The following is a 20,320-nucleotide window of genomic DNA, read 5'->3' on the forward strand; positions in this document are numbered from 1 at the left end:
ACAGGGTCAGGATCATCAGTATCACTCCCTTCCGTTTCCACATCCTGTCCCGCTGGCAGGTCTTCAGGGACAGTGTCCCTCGTAGCGCTGCCATCTCATGACCACAATGCCTTCTGCTGCGAGGCCTCCTGAAGGCCCTGCTGGAGGCGCTTCTTGGGCAGGTGTCACTCCTTTCAGAAACATGTCCGCGATGGCTTGCTTGGTTTGTTGCTTTTTTTCCATCATAGGTTTGCTTGTAAATAGATAATGTATCACGAATACCTGTCCGGATTGGGGTCCATGATTCCACACTTTTTGAGGAGTTTTTTGAGGTCTGAAAAAGCTTCTGCCAAATCCGTCACTGACTTTCCCTAGGGGTTCTTCTTTTTCTTCTGTGTGTTCCCTTTACCTTGCCTAGTCTTCAGCTTCGTGTTCCTGTACTAGTTGCAACAACTTCTCATTAATCAATTGCTGAGGAATCACCTCTACGAGTTCCTCAAGGTCATCCACACTTCGGTTAAGGCTGTTTGCCGTCTCGTCCACAGCTTTGTTGATTTTTGCAGCCTCTGTGCTATCATGTTACGATGGCTATGATGTCACTAGGCAATAGGAATTTCTCAGCTTCTTTTTTAAAAAAATATATTTTTATTGATTTCAGAGAGGGAGAGGGAGAGGGATAGAAACATCAATGATGAGAGAGAATCATTGATCGGCTGCCTCCTGCACGCCCCCAACTGGGGATCGAGCCCGCAACCCAGGCATGTGCCCTTGACTGGAATCGAACCCGGGACCTTTCAGTCCGCAGGCCCATGCTCTATCCACTGAGCCAAACCAGCTAGCTTCTCAGCTTCTTTATACTCTATGGCACCACCATTGTATATGTGGTCCATCATTGTCCAAAACATTGTTAAGGGGTGCATGACTGTATAAACATTGTGTAAAAAGTCTATAACAGTAATTTTCTCTTTTGTTGAAAAGTTGTCTAGTGATTTGTTGTCATCAGAAACTCTTTGGTACTAAACCAATGAATTGTTTCATACATAAAAAAAGAATTATGAGATAGGAGATTAACTAATAACTTTTGTAAAGAGTATGACCTATGAACAAAACCAAAGCTTGACATTAAATTCCTGTATAACTTCAATGAGAAAACTTATCTGTCTGTTTATTTTGTTAGATGCAAAATAAAATTGTCCCTGTATACTTAACATATAATAATACATAAATAAAATAATTTTTCTAGGATCCTAATAAACATCCATCGAAATGATTATCTATCATACAGTACATAAACTAAGACATATTAGCAGAACTTTGGTGAAACTGTGGTCATGAATTCTGGTTGTTAGGAAACAGGGAAGAAAGTTATGATAAAATCCCCAAGCCTCACGATGGCTTGGGCTGGTAAACCTCAACACACTTATTTACAGGGTACTTCCACAACAAACTAAAAATGTGAAGTAGAATTCATTTATACAGCCCCAAGCGAGTCAGATTAGAAACTTGGGTATTCTAAATCACTCCATAATATCTTAAAGTTATTTTTAACCGAATGATGAGAACACCAAAAAAATGCAAAACCATTTGTGAAAAGAAAAGTATTTGGTGACTCGTTATCCTATTTTGTACTGGTTTTACTCAGAAACTGAAATATAAAATCGTTTTCCAATTGCTTAATAGCTGTTAGTGAAAATAAGAACCACACAAAATGTGCACATTAAAAAAAATATGTTCTGGTGACAATGAAACAATACTTAAAGGTTTTGGCACAACAGAGTAGACTATGCGACATCTATACATAGGTTTCTGCTTTGTTTATCTGTTAAAACGTTTAAAGTTGTTTCCTTCTTTGCGCTGGGCAATCGAGTTTCTTGTGGGGGCCGCTGGGAAATCGTTGTTTTTCAGCTAGAAGGCCAGGCTTACTTTTCCATCACAACGTTTATGGTCACTACCCAAGTGGCTTCAGTCACATCTCGTTATTTTTGATGTTTTTCATTTTTGAACATTTCTATAAGGAAAGGAAAAATAAGAAGGGTCTATCAGAAATATGTATTGGAAATAGCCAGGAAGAAAACTACTTGCTTTCAAATACTGCTTATAGGACACTCTCATGAATATATGCTTTTAAAGAAATAACTGAGATAAAAATAAGAAGAGTAAAAAAAAAAGTAAGAAATGTAAACTCTTTAGATAAAAGGTAAGTATTTTTATGAGCTAGGAGATAACACCTTGAATTTGTAAAGTGTTTTTCAGTTTATAAAGTGCTTTCCTTTGCATTTTTAGTTTGTCCGCATAAAAACTCTATTATATAGGAAATGTAAGGGGAAAAAGTGAATTCACAGTGACGTTGAGAAACTTGTCCAGCAATCACACAACTTCACAAAGAGCCTGAGGTTGATTGTGCTCTAAAATGAATATCTGATTGCAGACCAGCACTCCTGCAGAAAAGAGCCCAGCCCTGGTGGTGTTCTGAAGACTACAGAGGAGAAAAGGTTACTATAAATGTTCAACGGAAGAGAAGGCAACAGGTCTCAAGCATCAGCTGTCTGAGCTAAAGCTTCTGATTAACATACACACAGACTTGACTTCACCACAGCATCATATCCACACTCAAGTAAAGAAAGCTACATTGCAAATAGGAAATGTGTCTGTGTGCAGGCAAGACACTTGATTCTTTTCCAGTACGGCTTGATGGAGCAGTGTGTGTGTGTGTGTGTGTGTGTGTGTGTGTGTGGCGGGGGGGGGGGGGGGGGGGCTTAAAACCCCTAATAGCATGCACTAGCACCATACAGTCAAGAGGTAACGAAAACCAGTCATCCTTTCGTTCTCCATACCTGTCATTAGTGATCTGATAGGTGCTGGCCACATGGACATCCAGAGGATGCCTCGGAAGCTCTTGCCCCAGGGCTCATTAGCTTTGCCTTCCTCACTCCTTCCTTCTTCTCTTTTCCCTCCCTCCTTCCTCTCCTCCCTTTTTCCATTCATATCTCCCTTTCTCTCCTCCTTCCTCTCTCCTTACCTTTGTTTGTTTCTTTCCTTTTTTTTTTATTCGACCCTTAATTTAATTAAATTTTAAGTAAATTTATTGGGGTGAATTTGGTTAATAGGATCATATAGGTTTCAAGCATACATTTCTATGACACATTATCTGTATATTGCACTGTGTGCCCACCACCCGAAGTCAAATCATCTTCTCTCACCACATATTTGGCCCCTTTGTTTCTTTCTTCTTTGTTTCTCTTCTTTCCTCTCTTCCCTTCACCCTCCCTTTCTTTCCTTTCTCCCCTCCCCTCCTGCCTCTTTCCCAGTTCCCTCCTCCCCTCCCTCCCTCCTGTCCTTCCTTTTCTGCTAGATATTAACTCTGTAACCTTAAGGAAGTCATCTAACCTTTATGTGCCTCATTTCCTCATCTTTAATAAATGGGGGAAGTATAATAGTGCTTATTTTATACACGATGCCTATGTGCCTATTATGACAAAGATTGAATGAGTTAATAAATGTAAAGGGTTTTATATTTTACAGTGAGGAATTTTATTCTCACCAACTGCCAGTTATTTTTATATGTGTGAAATAGAAAGACAATGTATATAGTTTTGTGACCTCTGGGTAGCTCACAGGCTAATTGGGAAAGTTTTAGGAAAGGAGATGTCAAAGCAGAAAGAAGTGGAATTTCTCCACACATCATGTTAACTCCCTCAGCAGCCTGATTTATTCTCCTCTGTCAACATCTCCTCTCAGTGTCAACTGGGGCTTGGGGCTGAGGGCTGGGGGCAGAGCAGGGGCAGTCAGTGGTTGATGAGAGAGAGGCAGCCTGGATTCCATGCTCTCCTTGGTTTCTTTCCCTCTCCTCATCACCCACTATTCCCAACTGCTGCCCGTGGATATTTTGGTCTTCCTTACACCATAGCAGCAATAAATCGACACACTGTAGTAGTATATACATTATAGATGAAAGGACACGGGGTTTTTAGGCAGTATGCCCAGATTTTATTCCAACTCCTATCTCCTACTATCTTTGTGACTTTATTTGTAAAAAAGGGGTAACAACAGTATTCCTCCCTCAGAGTGCTGCTTTTCTTGGGGGAAATGGAGATTGAGGGCAAATGAAATAGATATACTGTAGTATAGAAAACAGAAAATAAAGGCCTAGGTATGATTCCTTATTCTGAGACTTACTGGCTATGGGTCGTGAGGAATCTCTAAATTCCATTACTTTATCAGTGAATGAATTTTGATATCATAACTGAATCACAGAGTTGAAGAAATAGCAAATGAAATAATGGACCTGCAAGTACTTTGTAAAATGTAAAGTGCTACAGGAATATTACTTGCTATTACCATCTCATATTCACATAAAACTATTATAAGCCCCATAGTTTGAAAGTTCAATTTGTCATCTTGACAGTTATTAGTCTCACTCTCCCTTGTCAATAAACTGATTTAAGATAGTACATAGTTAAGCAGAAAAACAGGAGGAGATGGGATTAGTATAATGAGATTATTTTGACATAAAATAATAGGATTTAAACAATCTTAGTTTTGGAGGGGACCTTGTAAGTGGCCTCTCTCTGCCTGAACTAGTCCAATCTTCCACCCAGTGTAGGAATGCTCCAACTAACATCCACACTCCAGTTGACAGAACAGATGTAACATTGAATTGAAACTGTGTTATTTATTGCATTAACTTTCAAGGAGTCTCAAAATGTGCAGGAGCTTATTTTTCTGATGATTACTTAGGTTATAAAATTCAAATTGATTTACAACCTCAGTTCTTTTGGTATTCACCAACCATCCCTTTTAAAATGTCACAAACTTAATATGGAGGTGATGTTTCTTACATTTAATTCAATATTCACTGATTACTTTTGAATACTCACAATTACTTAAATGATCAAATTAAGTGAGAGATGTGGAATAATGTATACTCAGCTCCTTGGAGACCAAGCCAAACATTTCATCCACTGAGGAATAGATATAGAATGTAGTTTTGTTTTGTTTTTCTCTCCAAACACTATCCTTCGACAGTCAAAAGTGTCCTGTGATAGTCAAAATCTACATTTATGTAGGAATAACCTGCTGTTCAACCAACAAATCGAAGCTTTATACATATAACATTAATGGCTAATTTGTTGACTGAGAGGATTAAAGTGAAAGAAAATTTTTATTTTCTTCTATTTTGAAGGAATTACGTTCAAGTATATATAAAAGTGCTTTACCTTCTTTCATAAAACTGGCATTTCCTAAAGACTTCATTTGAACCCAGGTCAGTCAAACCCTGCTTGTTTCTCTGTTGGGAATTTTGAGTGCCAATCTCCTCAAATTGCTCAACTTGATGGTGAACAGTAAAATCTGCAGTAAGCACCTTTAGTAGGCAGCTTGATTGTGAAATGTGTTTTCCTGGAATCCCTCCTGAATATTTCCAACAGGATTTTCATCCATGTACCATTTTCATATCTATATTCATCTTATACTTTTCTTAGCATGTGTTATAATTCAGTTATTAGTTGAGATTGAACTAGCTGTTTTATTCTTCTCATCTATAGTGGTTATAAGATATTGCACCATTTTTCAGAAATGGGTCTGACACTTATACTACTGGCAACTGTTTTTTCACACAGAAATTGTTTGACAGGTGTCATACACTATATTTCAACCACAGAATGGGAGTCTGGGGTTCATTTCTTTACTCAAATATTTATTGAGAACCTATGATGAGCCATGCCATCTTCTAGAACCTAAGGATACAGAACACTGATAGAAAGTCTCTGCCATCATAATGCCCTCACCTAGGAAAGGTGACCCATAATCAAAATAAGAAATAAAGTTTTAGATGGCATTAGAGAGATAGGCAGTTCCAGCTAGGAACACTACAAATCTAAATGAGATGGTTACAGGAGGCATCATAAAGAATGTAATGGCTATGAAACTGTGTGCTTTTAGGAAAGACCTAAAAGAGGCAAAGCTGAAAGCCATGCCGATTTCTGGAGGGAAGACTGTGACAGTGAGAGAGAAAACAGCCTATGGAAGCACTGAGGATGGGGGACCCCTAGCATTTCTGAGGAACAGTTAGGAGGCCAATTGTGAGAAAGGGGAAGAAGCAGAGTGATCCCTGGAGGATTGTGAGGAAAGGAGTTCCATGATCTGACTAAGGTTTTAACATAATTACTCTGATTGCTGTGTGGAGAATGGGGACAGTATGAAGCAAGGGCAGAAGCAGATAGATTAGTCAGGTTCTCAAGACAAGAGTCCAGATGAGAAATGATGATGACTTGAACTAGGTTGATAACAGTGACCATGCTAAAAATGATTGTATTCTAGACTTTGTGTGAAGATAAAGCCAATAGGGCTTGTTGATGTAGTGGGTGTGATGAGTGAGAAAAAAAGAGAAGTTATTTACAAGTCTTCTACTGCATTATTTTAAAAGTGTGGTCCGGAGACCCCAATCACCCAAGAAACAAGTTGCAATAGATTCCAAGTTCCTACCTGACAACTTCTGAATTACATTCTCTAGAGCAGAGGTTAGCAAACTTTTACTCTAAAGGGCCAAATAGTAAATATTTGAGGCTTTGCATCTGGTTTCCGTCAAAACTACTCAACTCTGCTGATCGAGTAGGAGCAGGAAAAGAGCCATAGATAATAGCTAAATGAATCAGTGTGGCTGTGTTCCAATAAAACTTCATAGAGACATTGAAATTTGAATCATGAAATTTTGACAGGTCAAAAATATTTCTTTTCCTTTAATTTTTTCCAAACACTTAAAAATAAAAAATAAAATTCTTACTTTGTGGCTGTACAAAAGCAGGCAATGGGACAGGTTAGACCAACTGCCAGAGTTTGCCAACTCTGCTCTAGAGAGCAGATCCTAAGAATAAGTATTTTTAACATGCTCATATGTGACTTTCTTTATGTTCAAGAACTTAGAGAAACACTGAAATAAATTTTGAAAGTTACATCATCTGTTCCTTCTTGTTTTGCTTAGTTCATGGGTCAGAGTAAAGGTGGTCTTCTTGAACAAAATAAAAACCAGATTTAGTTTGGAAAAATAACTAAAATATTTTTGCCTGCCCCCCAAAAATGGTGAGAAAAAGGGGAAGGGCAATTTAAAATAATAAGATTAAATATTATTCGTGAGTAAAATGGAGGGGGAGGCTCAAAAACTTATTTAGTAGTGACTTTCATGATTTAAAAATGCAATTATCATTAAAAAAGAATCAATCAATGATTTGTACTTGACTCTATGAAAGTCAAAGCTCATCATATATATCCAGCCCATTGTTCTATCCAAGTTAAATACTATCACTGATCTTAAGAAAAAATGTTATTTTTTCATATGAAAGAATACTCCTTATCATGAGTTGTACATCACACACACAGCTCATCTCTACTTGTAGCGGCCTGTACTAGGTCTCAGTTGTTATGAGTTTGCACCATAACATCTCTTCATCTAATGCTTTAGTTGTTCTCTTTCTAATGTTACCCCCAAATCATAAAATAACAGGGGGAAATATGTAAAAAGTTAATTCACTTAAATGAAATGATTAATCACAATCATGTTATTGAAACTGATCTTTCTGGCCTTAAAGTAATAGATTTTGTTTCTTCATCTGGTAAGTATTTTTCAGCCTTATCTATACTTTGCTGTCATGCTATTGCCTTCTCTGTCTCAAGATTTAATTTACCAAAGTTTTATTTCTGAGACAAAATCAAAGAGAAACTGACAATTTTTTATTTTAGAGAAAATAATTTTAAAGAATAAACTCAAAGGCATTTTTAAATTCTAATAGACCTAAAACTATTAGCAAAGAGTTTGGGGATTTTTTTAAAGGACTTATTGGTGAAAAAATAATATGTTCATAAGTCCTTAGCAACCACTATAAAGCTGTAGAAGTGGTGATGAGAAGAGTCAGAAAATGAAGATTAAGACCAGGTTTCAAAACAGGGTATCTCAGTAATCTATCTTAGTCTAACATTTCTGTCTCTTAAGACCTGAAAGATATATTTCTTCAAATCTCTAATAGGTTCCTTCATAAACCACCATGATACACGGTTAATATTATGCCATAGCGACTAATATACAGCAAGTGCTAAACAAAGCTTGTTGAAGGAGCCTTGTAATAATGATAATTTTTTTAGTGTCTACTCTATGCCAGTCTCATTACACAATTTCATGTGAGGCCAATATTTCTATCCTCATTTTACAGACCAGGAAATGAAATCACAGAGTAACGTGGCGGCTCAGTCTTGGGACTGTCTGGTTGCAAAGCCTGCACATTTTCCTCTATTCCTCACCATCTCACAGACTGCTTCCCCGATGGCGAATGTTCTGTCCAGCCACAGATTGCGGAGAGAATGGAGTGAAAAGAATAGACAAGGAAAGACAAAGTTTGCTTTGCCTGGAGAACTGTTTTTTCCCTTTCAATACGGGATATGGTTTTGCTTTTATAATTAACATTCTGCTGATGAGAACTCCCACTGGTGAAGGCTGAGGAGTCAGATTTCCCATGAAGAGCAAGCACTGCAGGAAATAAATTAATCTCCAGGGAAGACGAGGGGCAAGGCTGTCAGTACGCACACAACTGCCTAATAGGAAATGATATTGCAGAATTGTTCAAAGAATTTGAAATGACTGCGGGTTCTCCTTCCAGCATATTCTCAAACATTTAAACCTTCTGAGAAGAGGGAAAGAAGTTGCTATAAAATGAAGAGCAATCTTATAACATTTTACTTCAGGCTGTCAGTAGTTCCAAAACTTAGACTGTATTCCCTGGAAATATAAGGGCAATTCTACTGGTGTCATTATTTTGTTTATATTATGAAAACGCTGCATTGATGTTAAATGGCAGGATGAAAAATATACCAGATTTTTGGATTACTGGTTTGAAATGATCCAATATTTTAAATAACAGGTTTTCTGGTCTGGAGTAAAAGTAATTATTATGCTTAAAATTACACAATGCTCAGAATAACACTAATTGCTGAAGTGTTTCTTAAAATTGAGAGACAAGACTATATTTTATATCTAAAGTACTACCTCTTTGTAGCATACATTCAATCATTCGATCAAGGTCTTTAATACAGGACCCTCACTTTGTCTAATTCTCACAATAATCCTGATGGGGAGCTGCCTTGTGTTTTGTTTTCCAACATAGAAGTAAAATCGGAAGTTTAACATTAGGATTAATTTAAAACTCAATATAAAGACTGCTTTGTTTTCCTATAGATCCATTCTTTACTTCTGGCTCCCTTCTTGACCTCAGTGAAACGTTTTTCCATGGAGCGCCTTTCCTCTCACCTGGTTAATTTACCATAATAAGTGTGTTTGTAGATGTGGGATCATCTCCATGTGAGCCTTACTGAGAGATGAGCAACAGTTGCATCACTCTGTGATATCAGAATAGGCCATAGAAGCAATGCTTTCAGAACTGACAGGGCATGAAAATGACCTGGCACACCTCCTATTTTGGTGAGGAAAATACACCTCAGAAAAGTGAAATATTTTATGGAAGGTCACCCATCTAGTTTGCGCAGAGCTGGGACTAGACCTCGGAGTAGCTGTGTTCTATTTTCTCACCTAGGCTTCTCACTACTTGGCAAGTCTAATGTATGGAGGATGAGTCTTGAGTTTAGCTTGAAGATGTAGGAATAATTAGAAGAACATAGTTGAAGCTTCAAAAGAAAGGCAATTCCATTAGAGAATGTTGATTAGGAAAGTATAAAATTTGTTCAGTAGAGAACATTTATGTAGGGCAAAACCAAACAGGCCTATTTTCAAAGATGAAGCCTCCTGTTTAGCACTGGATCACCAGAAGCAACCACTGCATTAGGGAGTGGCTACATAATAATCACATCCTCCTCACAACTGCCTGAGAATCCTCTGATACCAAAGGACTGCTCTTGGCTGAAGGAAGCCACCTTGCCCACAGCCATGCCCCCTCCTCAGGGGTATCTGCATCCAACGACTGACTGATTCGGGAGCTGTAACGGCCTGGTCCCCTCACCCCAACACAGGGCAACTCTGAAGAGCCAGGCCAGTTCCAGAGCTCCCAGTGGGATCAGCCGAGGTCTTCAGTGTCTTTTAACTTCTTCCTCTCCCCAGGCCTGCTTTAGTTCCTCTGCCTATGTGTTGTCCCTGAGAGCCCTCCTTAATACGCTGCCCCACACAAGTTTACCCTGGGAACGGGCCAGGCAAAAAATTGCTTAAAACAAACATCTGCACGTGACATACGTCACCCACCAAGAATGGCACAGGTGAAGCCTCCGCTCTCCCTGCCGCAGAGGTAAGATGGGAAAGGGGTCCGTTAGGAAGTTTCAGGGCCTCCTTGTCTCTGCACAATTACCGTGTTTCTTGGACTCAGGGGAATCAGTGACTCATCTCCAGAAGATTTCTAGTCCCTTCTCATGTCCATAGGATTCCTAGAGGCCATGAACTTCCCAATGGGATATGATATGGTTCTCAAAGGGGAAAAAATACAGACAGAAACTGAAAGTCTACAAGAGCCACAGGAGGAGGTCTTCACCAGCACGTTGCAGAGCATACCGCCAGGAAGCCAAGTTTTTCTTAGCCATCAACTCATAGAGATGCCGAAGTTAATTATAATAGCGAGGATTCGATTGGAGTTTATGGTGTTCTATACCAACTTTAACCTATTTTATCTAATGCAGCTTTGAAAGAGCTTACAGTGTAGCACTGTTATTAACCCAATTTTACAAATAAAGAGATAGCGACACTAACAAATGGCTCGTGGTACACAGCCAGCGAGTGGAACAGGCAAGATTTAATCCCAGCAGTCTGAGTTCAGACTCCAAAGGTTAACCACTTCATCATCCTACTTTCAGAGAACTGTTCTCTTAGTAATTTATGAACAAAACAACCTGCAGACTTAATAACAGTGCTCCTAATAGAACACGTGGTCATCGCCAAGCAACCAGAGTGAATGAAGGACCCACAGAAGAAGGTCATCCAGGAGGTGTGGGGAGTCATTTCCGTCAGGGTCCTAGTGACAGGGGGATAGGGATGACCGAGGTATATATACTTGGCTGTCCTCCTGGCTGCAACAGCAGAACTGCTGACATATGTGCGTTCACAGTGAAACTTCCAGGTATTTACATATGTGCGTTCACAGTGAAACTTCCAGGTATTTACATTCAATCATTGACATATGTGCATTCACAGTGAAACTTTCAGGTATTTACATTCAATTCCAAAAGAAGGAATTCCCTCTAGAGAAATTATTAGATACACATTCAAAGTGGTTCGACTTCATCTACCTGGAAGAAAAAGATCTAGGCGTCCAGAACGAGTAAAACTACAGAAGCTGGAACCCTGTCCTAATAAGGCTTTTTAAAAAAACATATAATATGCTACAAAGATTCAAAAACTGGCACTCTCACCAGAGAGAGTTTAGAAAATGACTGACTTGTGTCTAAGTAATAAAAAGAGAGGGAAGCTCAGAGAGGATGCCCTTTGCCCATCTGAACTCCACAGTGGTGGCTGTTCAGAGATGAGAATTCATTCCAAGTCTGGTAAATGCTCAGTAGAGAGACAATGAGTCTTTCTATTTTAAACCAAAAAACATAAACTATATTACATGAGGTAAATGAAATTTGAAGAATAATGTTCCTGCTTTACTTAACTTTTGTGTTTTCACATATGGAATTGTCACACCACTCTAGTTCATAATGGAGACCGACTCTGTGATGTATTGTGATTACAAATGGGATAGCAAATGAAAACATTGCTCAGATGAGCATACTAAATAATTTCTGGGGGGAAAAATGCATGTTGAGATTACCTAACCTAAGTAACGGTTCATTTTACTCTCTTGAATAAAATTAGGTAGTCTTGCCTAGAACCTATACTTTAATTCAAAGATATTTTTCCTTAAATCGTCACTTGCAGGCAGTATGTTTGAGACAGGGCTTGCCCTGATCTGTGATATACTCTGAACTATTCATTCGGGCTGCAAAGCTGGGGCTGCAATGTACTCTCCCAGGAAGATGCACACACAGTGATAGGTCAGACAAATTTTCCTATAACTGAAACAAAAGCTTTGATCGCAGGAATGTGTTATCTGGTACTTTTTAGGATCCATCATCTTAGGGAAAAAAAATAGTTTCCTATAAATTAATGATGGCTTGAGACTCAACACACTGCAGCAATTTTTCCTGTAGTAGCTGTTTCTTGTCCAGTTGTACTTGGTTAGTGTTTGAAACTCGGAGGAATGGCAATATGCATGGTTTTCAAAGCCCTTTACAGAATTTCATTTTTATCACTCGAAGAGAGTCAATGAAAAGGTAATAAGAAAAGCTCCATGGGATATTTTTATGGGAGTGTCAGAAGCCAGAAAGCTAACTACATGAAAGAACAGATTGTACAGAGTTTCAGCAGCAACACTGCGGAGACTTCTTATCTAGTAGTGTGACTTTTACATGCCCTTGGAGGAAGAAAGAGCGCTCGCTACAAAACCAGATAAGGAGGGAGAAGAAACAAACCATATGCTTAAGAATAATTACAGTTTCATTTTTCTTACAAACTGCAGTGTAAAGTTTCAAAGATAACGTGTAATAGATATTGAGCTGCTTTGCTGTGCCTAAAATAATTCCCTTGCTAACTCATCTCAGGTTTGCACAATATGGAAGTTAGACTGGGTGGCTTAATTGAATGCTATCAACATCTCCACAAGTCCACTTGCTCCTGTTTTGCTTTCAGGCGAGGTGAAAACTATCAGATCACCCTTTCTATAAACGAAGCTGTGATATTTCAAGTCTGCACTAGATTACTTAGCTGACGCTTCTTTAAACGGAAACATCGCAATTATGTTAACCTCACCTCAAGACATTAATCCTTCTTAATTCTAGCAAAAATTTAAAAATGTCAGTGTCATGATAATACAAGCAGTCTTAGAATAAAGTACTTCCTTGGCCATGAAAACCATAAGTGAGAAAAATCTAATAAAAAAACAATGAAGAGACCTAGCATTAGTGTGAGTGTTCAATATTATGCTGCATTTAAAACTATATTCCAATGAGATTTTCAGGTCAGACAGTCACTTTGACTGAATTATATATTCCAAACAAAATGGTAGTAAGAATCTGTATATTGTGCATTTGTCGCGGAGGTGGCTAAAGCCCCCATCATGTGGCTAATGACCTGTGGTTCCATCGGTGCCTGCTACTGCCGCTGCTCCGCTCTTGCTTCTCTCTTTCTCCAGATCAGCCAAAGCATTTTGACAACCAACTGGTACTTTTGAATCCAGGCCAGCTTGATGGGAATGAAGTTTCTTGGATATATCTACATGGAGACTCTGAAATGAGACAGGCCAGAGTGATTGATTTCACAAGTAAATTATCAGTCCAAAATAAACGCTTCCCAGGGATATGACAAGGGTAAACATTTATCAAATGGCAAGTTATTTCTTATATCTGGAACAGAACATTCTTATGTGTCAAAGGGAGTTACAAACTACATTTTCATCCATATATTTTGGTAACCTAGGTGTGGAAGTTTTGTGGCACTCTAAGTGACTAGTATAAGAAGACATCTCAGATGTGGAAAGTCATTTCCAAAGACCATTTGTATATGTTACTTCCTTCTTGTGAATCTTATAAAGTATTCTTCATTTAGAATATTTTTGCTCAGTTTTTATCTCTATAGTAAATAACCCTGCATTTCATTACATATTGCATAATTACACACTGTATAATGAAGAGATTTCACTTCTGTATTATTGTCATTCTTTTTATGAAACAAATCATAACATCTGCCTAAAATAAATCACACTTGTATCAGTATTATGCAAACTTTTACAAAGTTCTTCCAGTCATTTTAAGCATAATTCATCATAACAATGAATTATTAAAGCATAACATCAATAAACCCCAAAATTCATCTCGCATATGAGATGGCATATAGTGTTTGATGTTGTACTAGTATGTGGTGTGCTTCAAAGAATCATCAAATAGGAGCCAAAATTAAGACCTAAAAAGAAAGTGAACTTTCAGCATTATGTTTCATACCCAAATTCCGACTAGAAGTTTTTCAGTTTGAATGTGATTACAAAATATTCAAAGATTCACGAAGTCATAATTACCCGTTTTGGGCTATCCACATAGCCATGTTGATTCACCAAAGGATAGCACAATGAACAACTTTTCTTAAGTTCCTCCTACAGACTGTGTATAGCATTAAATTCATTAAAAATTTCATTGAAAGCTTGAATCAAAGGCTTTAAAGATTGGAAAAGACCAATAAGAAAATTAGGGTCCAGCATAATTACATGATTCACCCAAATTAACAACATAAACAGTGCTGAGCTTTTGGGATACGTTTCCTGACCCTTAGTCCAGTGCTCCTGATGCTATTCTATGATCCAATCATTCATATATTCATTCAGTGTGGTGGGCTGGTTACCGTTATGGCCCCAATTCTTTACCATTCTCTGTATCCAGGTCCTGTCCTTGTCATTTTTTTCAGTGCCCTCATACTCTGACTTTTGACTTGTCCATGTGACTTTCTCTGGACCCGGATGACATTGGCACATCAACACAAACAGAGACTTGACAGATGCTTGCATAATTGTTTTTTCTCGTTCTTATTCTTCCACTCTGCCATAAGAACATGCCTAGACCGGCCTGCTGGATGCTGACCAGGACAGAGAGCAGATTCAGGTCATCCCAGTCATCCGAGATGAGACAATCACAGCCAGAGGAGCCCCAGGCATTTGGGCAAACCCAGCCTAGATCAGCTGAATTCCACAGCCTCAGGAACTAAATAACTGTTTTTGGATGTGTGCCATTCAGTCTTTCTGGTGAGTAGGCAGCACTGTGTGGCAATAGATAATGAGTAAGTACATCAACAACCATTCATCTGTATTATCCCAGGTCCTGGCTGCAGTGTGAGAATACAAACGTCCTGGGCTCACATAGTCTCAAGCTCTAAATCGTTCAAACAGAATTTCTTAAATTGTTTAAGCAGAGATTTAAAATACAGTGTGGTACATCACGGGTAAATAATTCTCCAATTCCTTTTCTAATGACAAAAGGAGGGATCCTGGTGACACTTCCAGTGACAAATCAGGTCAGAGTCCGAGTGTTGGTATTTCCTGGAACCAAACCACTACACTTGTTTACACTTGACTCATCCACAGCCCACAAAAACGTAAGTCCATTACTCACCATGAGTTTATAAATTTATTGCCAGGCTTTCTCTGTATCCACCAGCCCTCTAGGCTCTTTTCCTTTCTTTCTCTATGCAGCATCCATCCTACTTCTAAAACCAGATGTCAGACATTACCCTGTTATCTCTCTGCAGCATTTAACATGTCTGGTCACTCCCTTTCCTGTTTCTGGTGTCCCTCTTACCATTCTGACTACTCATTCTTGGATTCCATTGACTGTTAAGTGTTCCTCAAGGTTTTGTTATTGATCTAATTATTTTTATTAACCATCTCTAGATAATTTCAACAATTATATGGCTTAATTTACCAACTACATGTTCTAACTCAGGGGAGGGGCCAGATTTATGAAACAAGATGAGGCAGAGCTTGTATAACATGATAAGCACTCTGGACTCCAACCCTAATGTCCTTTATTTAGTTCTACAATCCCACCATTCTTCCTTCCCAAGGTAAGGCGTGGCTATTCCATTTACCTAGAACATTATCACAAACTCAAGACTTCCTTCAAGGTTTCCCTTACCATGTAGACTTTAGCCAGAACCTTTGTTTTCTAGTCTCTGAGCACCTTGTCCTTGTACTGCAAAGCAGTTTTCACAAATACAATGAAATAACACCTGGATTAATGTTTAATGTCTATCTCTCTGGTTAAAAATATAAACCAACTAGAATAAGGACTATATCTGTCCTATTCAATGTTCTCAGTTCTTATCTCAGTGTTTTAAATACAGTAGGTATCGAATAACTACATCCTATATAATAAAAGGCTAATATGCAAATCGACTGAACAGTGGAATGACTGGTCACTATGATGCGCACTGACCACCAGGGGGCAGACGCTTAATTAGGAGCTACCCCCTGGTGGTCAGTGTGTTCTCACAGAGGGAATGCCGCTCAGCCAGAAGTCGGGTTCATGGCTGGTGAGTGCAGTGGCAGCGGCGGGAGCCTCTCCCGCCTCCGCAGCAGTCAGACATCCCCAAGGGCTCATGGACTGCGGGAGAGCGCAGGCCGGGCTGAGGGACCCCCCTCCAGTGCACGAATTTCATGTACCGGGCCTCTAGTATTAAATAAATGGAGAAATGTTTGTATAATATAGACTCAAGTTTTACAACTTTTTCTTTGTCTAGCTTATCAATGGCTACTAAATACTCACATGTCCATATGTTAAGCATGATATACAGTCACTAACAGTAGTCATTATATAGTAGAAAGGCACACATATTTGAACTTATTTTAGTCATTAAAATACATATTGAAAATCTTATGTTTTTAAATAAACTCATCGATGCAATTGTTGCAGATACTATAGTCATATAATATCCCATATACATCCCTGGTTCAAGTTAGATTAGTCACTATATATTGAAATTATAAATCAAAGAATGGTTATAAAAGGGAAAGTGAGGGCCTGAGAACTGAGTATGTATATACAGTTGCTCTATATTACTGAGGCACAAGATTGTGGCCTGACAATAATGAAAGAAATAAAATTCTATGTCAGGCACTGCTTTACAGATGTCAAGCCTTCAACTTGAAGATCAGGTACAGAAGAAAATGAGAAAAATAAAATGTGTGCAAAGAATAAAGAAGAACACCAATAAATTTGAACTGGCATGCATCAGGCCTTTGTAACCACTCTAGAGTTGTACTTTAAAAATAAATCCTGCTTATTTTGTATAATTTCCACTTAACTTGTCATTAGAAATGAGTCATTAGAATCCTGTCTGTTAATAAAAAGCAACTGTTAAATTATTTCTCATGTTTTTCTTGGCTTGTAGTTTGCGTACTGCTTTTAGTGTTCCTGCTGAAAACAATGATTCAATTACAAGGTACTGAGTATTTTTCTCATGAACAAAGAAAGGAACAAATAAACATTACCATAAAATAATATGTCCATGAAAAAAATTAAAATATTTCTTCATATCTATCATTCATCTCTCAAACCGTTCATTGAGATTCCCAGTGCATGATTATATCCACGTTTGACCCTTCTCCCCAAGGGTACAGAGAGCTTGCCTTTCCTCAGAAAGCCACATATAGCCTGTCTTGGCCCAAGGACTAAATATCATCCACATTTAAAACAACATGAAGTATCCTAGATAATGTACTTCACTTTATACTTTGTAAAAAATCACTCAATCTCCTAACAGACTAAAAAAACTACCTCCTCCTCTGCTTATATAAACAACTGCTCCTTTCATGCCTGTATTTTTTATTTTATCAGAAAAGTAAATTCAAGTGATGTTTGGGAAGAAGTTTCTCAGTAACTTTCTTCCTCAGAATTAAATTCTACTTGGATGAAGAACAACAGAAACAGAAATTCAGAAACTCCATATTAAAATAAATAAATAAGATGAAAACCCAACCATAAGAAATATAGGTTTGCGATGCACATCAAATTATCATTCCAGGAGGCCATGTAACCCTCATGCAATCTGTCTTCTAATGTGTGTGTATGTGTGTGTGTTTTCTCTTTTTGTTTGTTATATAGCTGTATCACTGTAACTACTTTATAAGATTATCAAGGGTTTAAAAAAATCTCATAATATTCTCATTGTGCATTATAAATAGAGGCAAATGTTGTTGTTTTTCCTGAGGAAAATGTTTAAACAAGCGAGAATGTGAAATGAAAAAATAATCTAAAGTTGATCACCCATAAAAACAGGCGTCTCTTTCAGATGGTTATCTAATTTTTATACAATTACCCATCTATACTCATAAGCTGTCTGTTCTGCACAGAATGTTCTTTATACCAACTGAAAAAACATGATGTTGAGATTGTTCCACCCAGTCCTAAAGACAAGCTGTCATTGACATCGTTCCTGTCCCTTGCAGCCTGAGGTTGTTTGCAGAGAGGCTGCCCAGGCCTGTGATTGGCAGGCCTTCTATTATGGTCTCCTTAGAAGCACATTTTTATCTCTCTCACTTCTAAAACGTTAGACTGTGGCCCTCCCTGGTGAGACTCCTTGCTGGAATCACTTGTTCCTCTTAGCCAACGCACTTGACCTCTTGCCAATGCACACCTTCTTCTTCAAAGGGGATCGAGCTGCCTGGGTTTTGAGCTGGCAGTTGATTGGGGCCTCAGCAGCATTTACAGGTACATGCATGTGGTTTGACATTTAGACACTTGGGTCCAATTGTAGTTGAGAGTTGGGACAATCTCTCTCTCCTCTTCCAGCTCCAAGTACCACCAGAAGTTCAGATGTTTAAAAGAATTGAGGTTTTCTATCTGCCCTGTCCATTCCTTTGGGTTGGAGAAGAGGCAATTGACCCATAGGAAAGAAAATGCCTGTGTCTGCTTCCTAATTGTCCTGATAAAAGATAAAAACTTTCTGTCCCAATTCTTTAAAGATTTCCTCTATCTGCTGGACTTGTTGGGATCAGACCCATTCCTTGTTGGAACTCTGATTAGAGAGCTTAAGATCATTATATATCAATGATCTTACCATCTTATTTGGGAAAGAAATCCTTCACATACTATCGAGAGGACTTTATGTCTTTATATTCAAACACATGTTTTAAGGACATATTATTGTGTAATAAAGGAAGAGACCTACTTACAGTATTCAAATATTTCAGTTGCATCTTCCTCTGTTTCTCCTACTGCAACTGGGAACTAGACAATTTAACATCTAGAAGTCCCACCATCCTAATTGGATGTTGATTTGACTACCCTCTTAGGAAAAATAATATTCTGGCTCCTGGACGCAGGAAAAACTCAATATAATCACACAATTTGTTTGAGCAAAACAAGTCTAAGAATTTTGTCTCAGAGTACTCATGGTAGAGAAGCTCTTCACACCTTTTGCCAAGTTCAATTCAATCTGCTTTTTGCTACTCTAATCTCTATTAATTTAGCCAAAGATAAAATGGACACTTGAGCCAATGCTTAACCAATATATTTGTATTTTAAAATGCAGTCAGAATGCACAGCTAATCTCTACAATCGTTATTCTTAAGAAGATAAACAGGCAGTCTGGCTGCCCTCAAAGATGTCCATGCTGTCACTCCAGATCATGGACAGGCATGCAGAGGGGTTGCTGTCTTAAAGATGCTGTAACAAGTGCATCCCCTTCAAAATGCCAAGGCTGGTTCACTTACAATGTTGGTATTGTGAAGACTAAATAGCTCTGCATGTATCAATTAAACCTTCTTTTACTTTATTTTGCCCTCTTGTAAATCTTAAGATGATCAGTTCATGTAGATGGTTATTGTTGTAACTTCTATAGTTCCTATTTTAATTGGCAAATTGTAACTCTTTGTGTGAGGTTTAATCTGTGGCCAAAGGGCAGGAAAATTAATCTTAGTTTAAATTATAAAAATAGAAATGACAGTAGAATAAACTATAAGACACATTTTCTGTTTAGATTAGCTTTTGGTGAAATTAGTCTTGAATCAGTGGACATATGCATAGCATTTGGAAAGTGTCCAGCAGAGCAACTCTTGCTGCAGATGGCAGATGGGAACTGCAGTGTACCATATAACAGTTCTGTATCTAGAAAAAATATTCTAAATTCGTTCCTTAAAAATTACATTTGAAATTATTTTTATCTGGGTATTAAAACAGAGCCTTTCACATGAGTCTTTGAGAGGTATCCATCCTGGCAACCTGATTTGAAACATTGCTATATTATTATTTGAGCTAGAAACCATTTTTATGAGTAGGATTCATCTCACTATTTCTTTGAGCATTCATTTTATGTGAAATGTTAAATGGCATTCTTGCCACCAAAGTGTTGCTTAAATTAAAAAGCTCGTGCTATTGTGAACAAGTGCCCAACGTAGGACGTAGTCCTTGAAGGCTGCTTCCCACCTCCTCACCTCAACATTTTTTTGTAACCCTCTCCCATGAAGGCTGCCTTTCTCACTGCTTCCTGCACACCCAGCCTATTCCCCATCACTTTGTGAAGCATTGTTTGACACCACCATCAAACACCAGCTCTTTTTTTTTTTTTAATATATTTTATTGACTTTTTACAGAGAAGAAGGTAGAGGGATAGAGAGCTAGAAACATCAATGAGAGAGAAACATCGATCAGCTGCCTCCTGCACGCCCCCCAGTGGGGATGTGCCCGCAACCAAGGTACATGCCCTTGACCAGAATCGAACCTGGGACTCTTCAGTCCACAGGCCGACGCTCTATCCACTGAGCCAAACCGGTTCGGCCAA

The 20,320-nt window shown here is 38.4% G+C and overlaps 1 protein-coding gene across 1 annotated transcript in view; it reads right to left on the reverse strand.

Annotated features, from left to right (window-relative positions):
• Nucleotides 1–1,259: 1,259 nt before the first annotated feature.
• The window catches only part of THEMIS (thymocyte selection associated), a 133,329-nt gene continuing 114,268 nt past the window's right edge, over nt 1,260–20,320 (reverse strand). The window contains exons 5-6 of the mRNA XM_070419230.1: nt 13,130–13,283; nt 1,260–1,987 (exon numbers count right to left, since the gene is read on the reverse strand). Of these exons, the coding sequence (XP_070275331.1) occupies nt 1,956–1,987; nt 13,130–13,283 (186 nt within the window). The 3' untranslated portion in view covers nt 1,260–1,955. The remainder of the gene's footprint in view (nt 1,988–13,129; nt 13,284–20,320) is intronic.

Source organism: Myotis yumanensis, unplaced genomic scaffold (genome assembly GCF_028538775.1).
Source record: "Myotis yumanensis isolate MYYU_CA2020_CCGP unplaced genomic scaffold, mMyoYum1.0.hap1 SCAF_6, whole genome shotgun sequence".
Classification (NCBI taxonomy): domain Eukaryota; kingdom Metazoa; phylum Chordata; class Mammalia; order Chiroptera; family Vespertilionidae; genus Myotis; species Myotis yumanensis.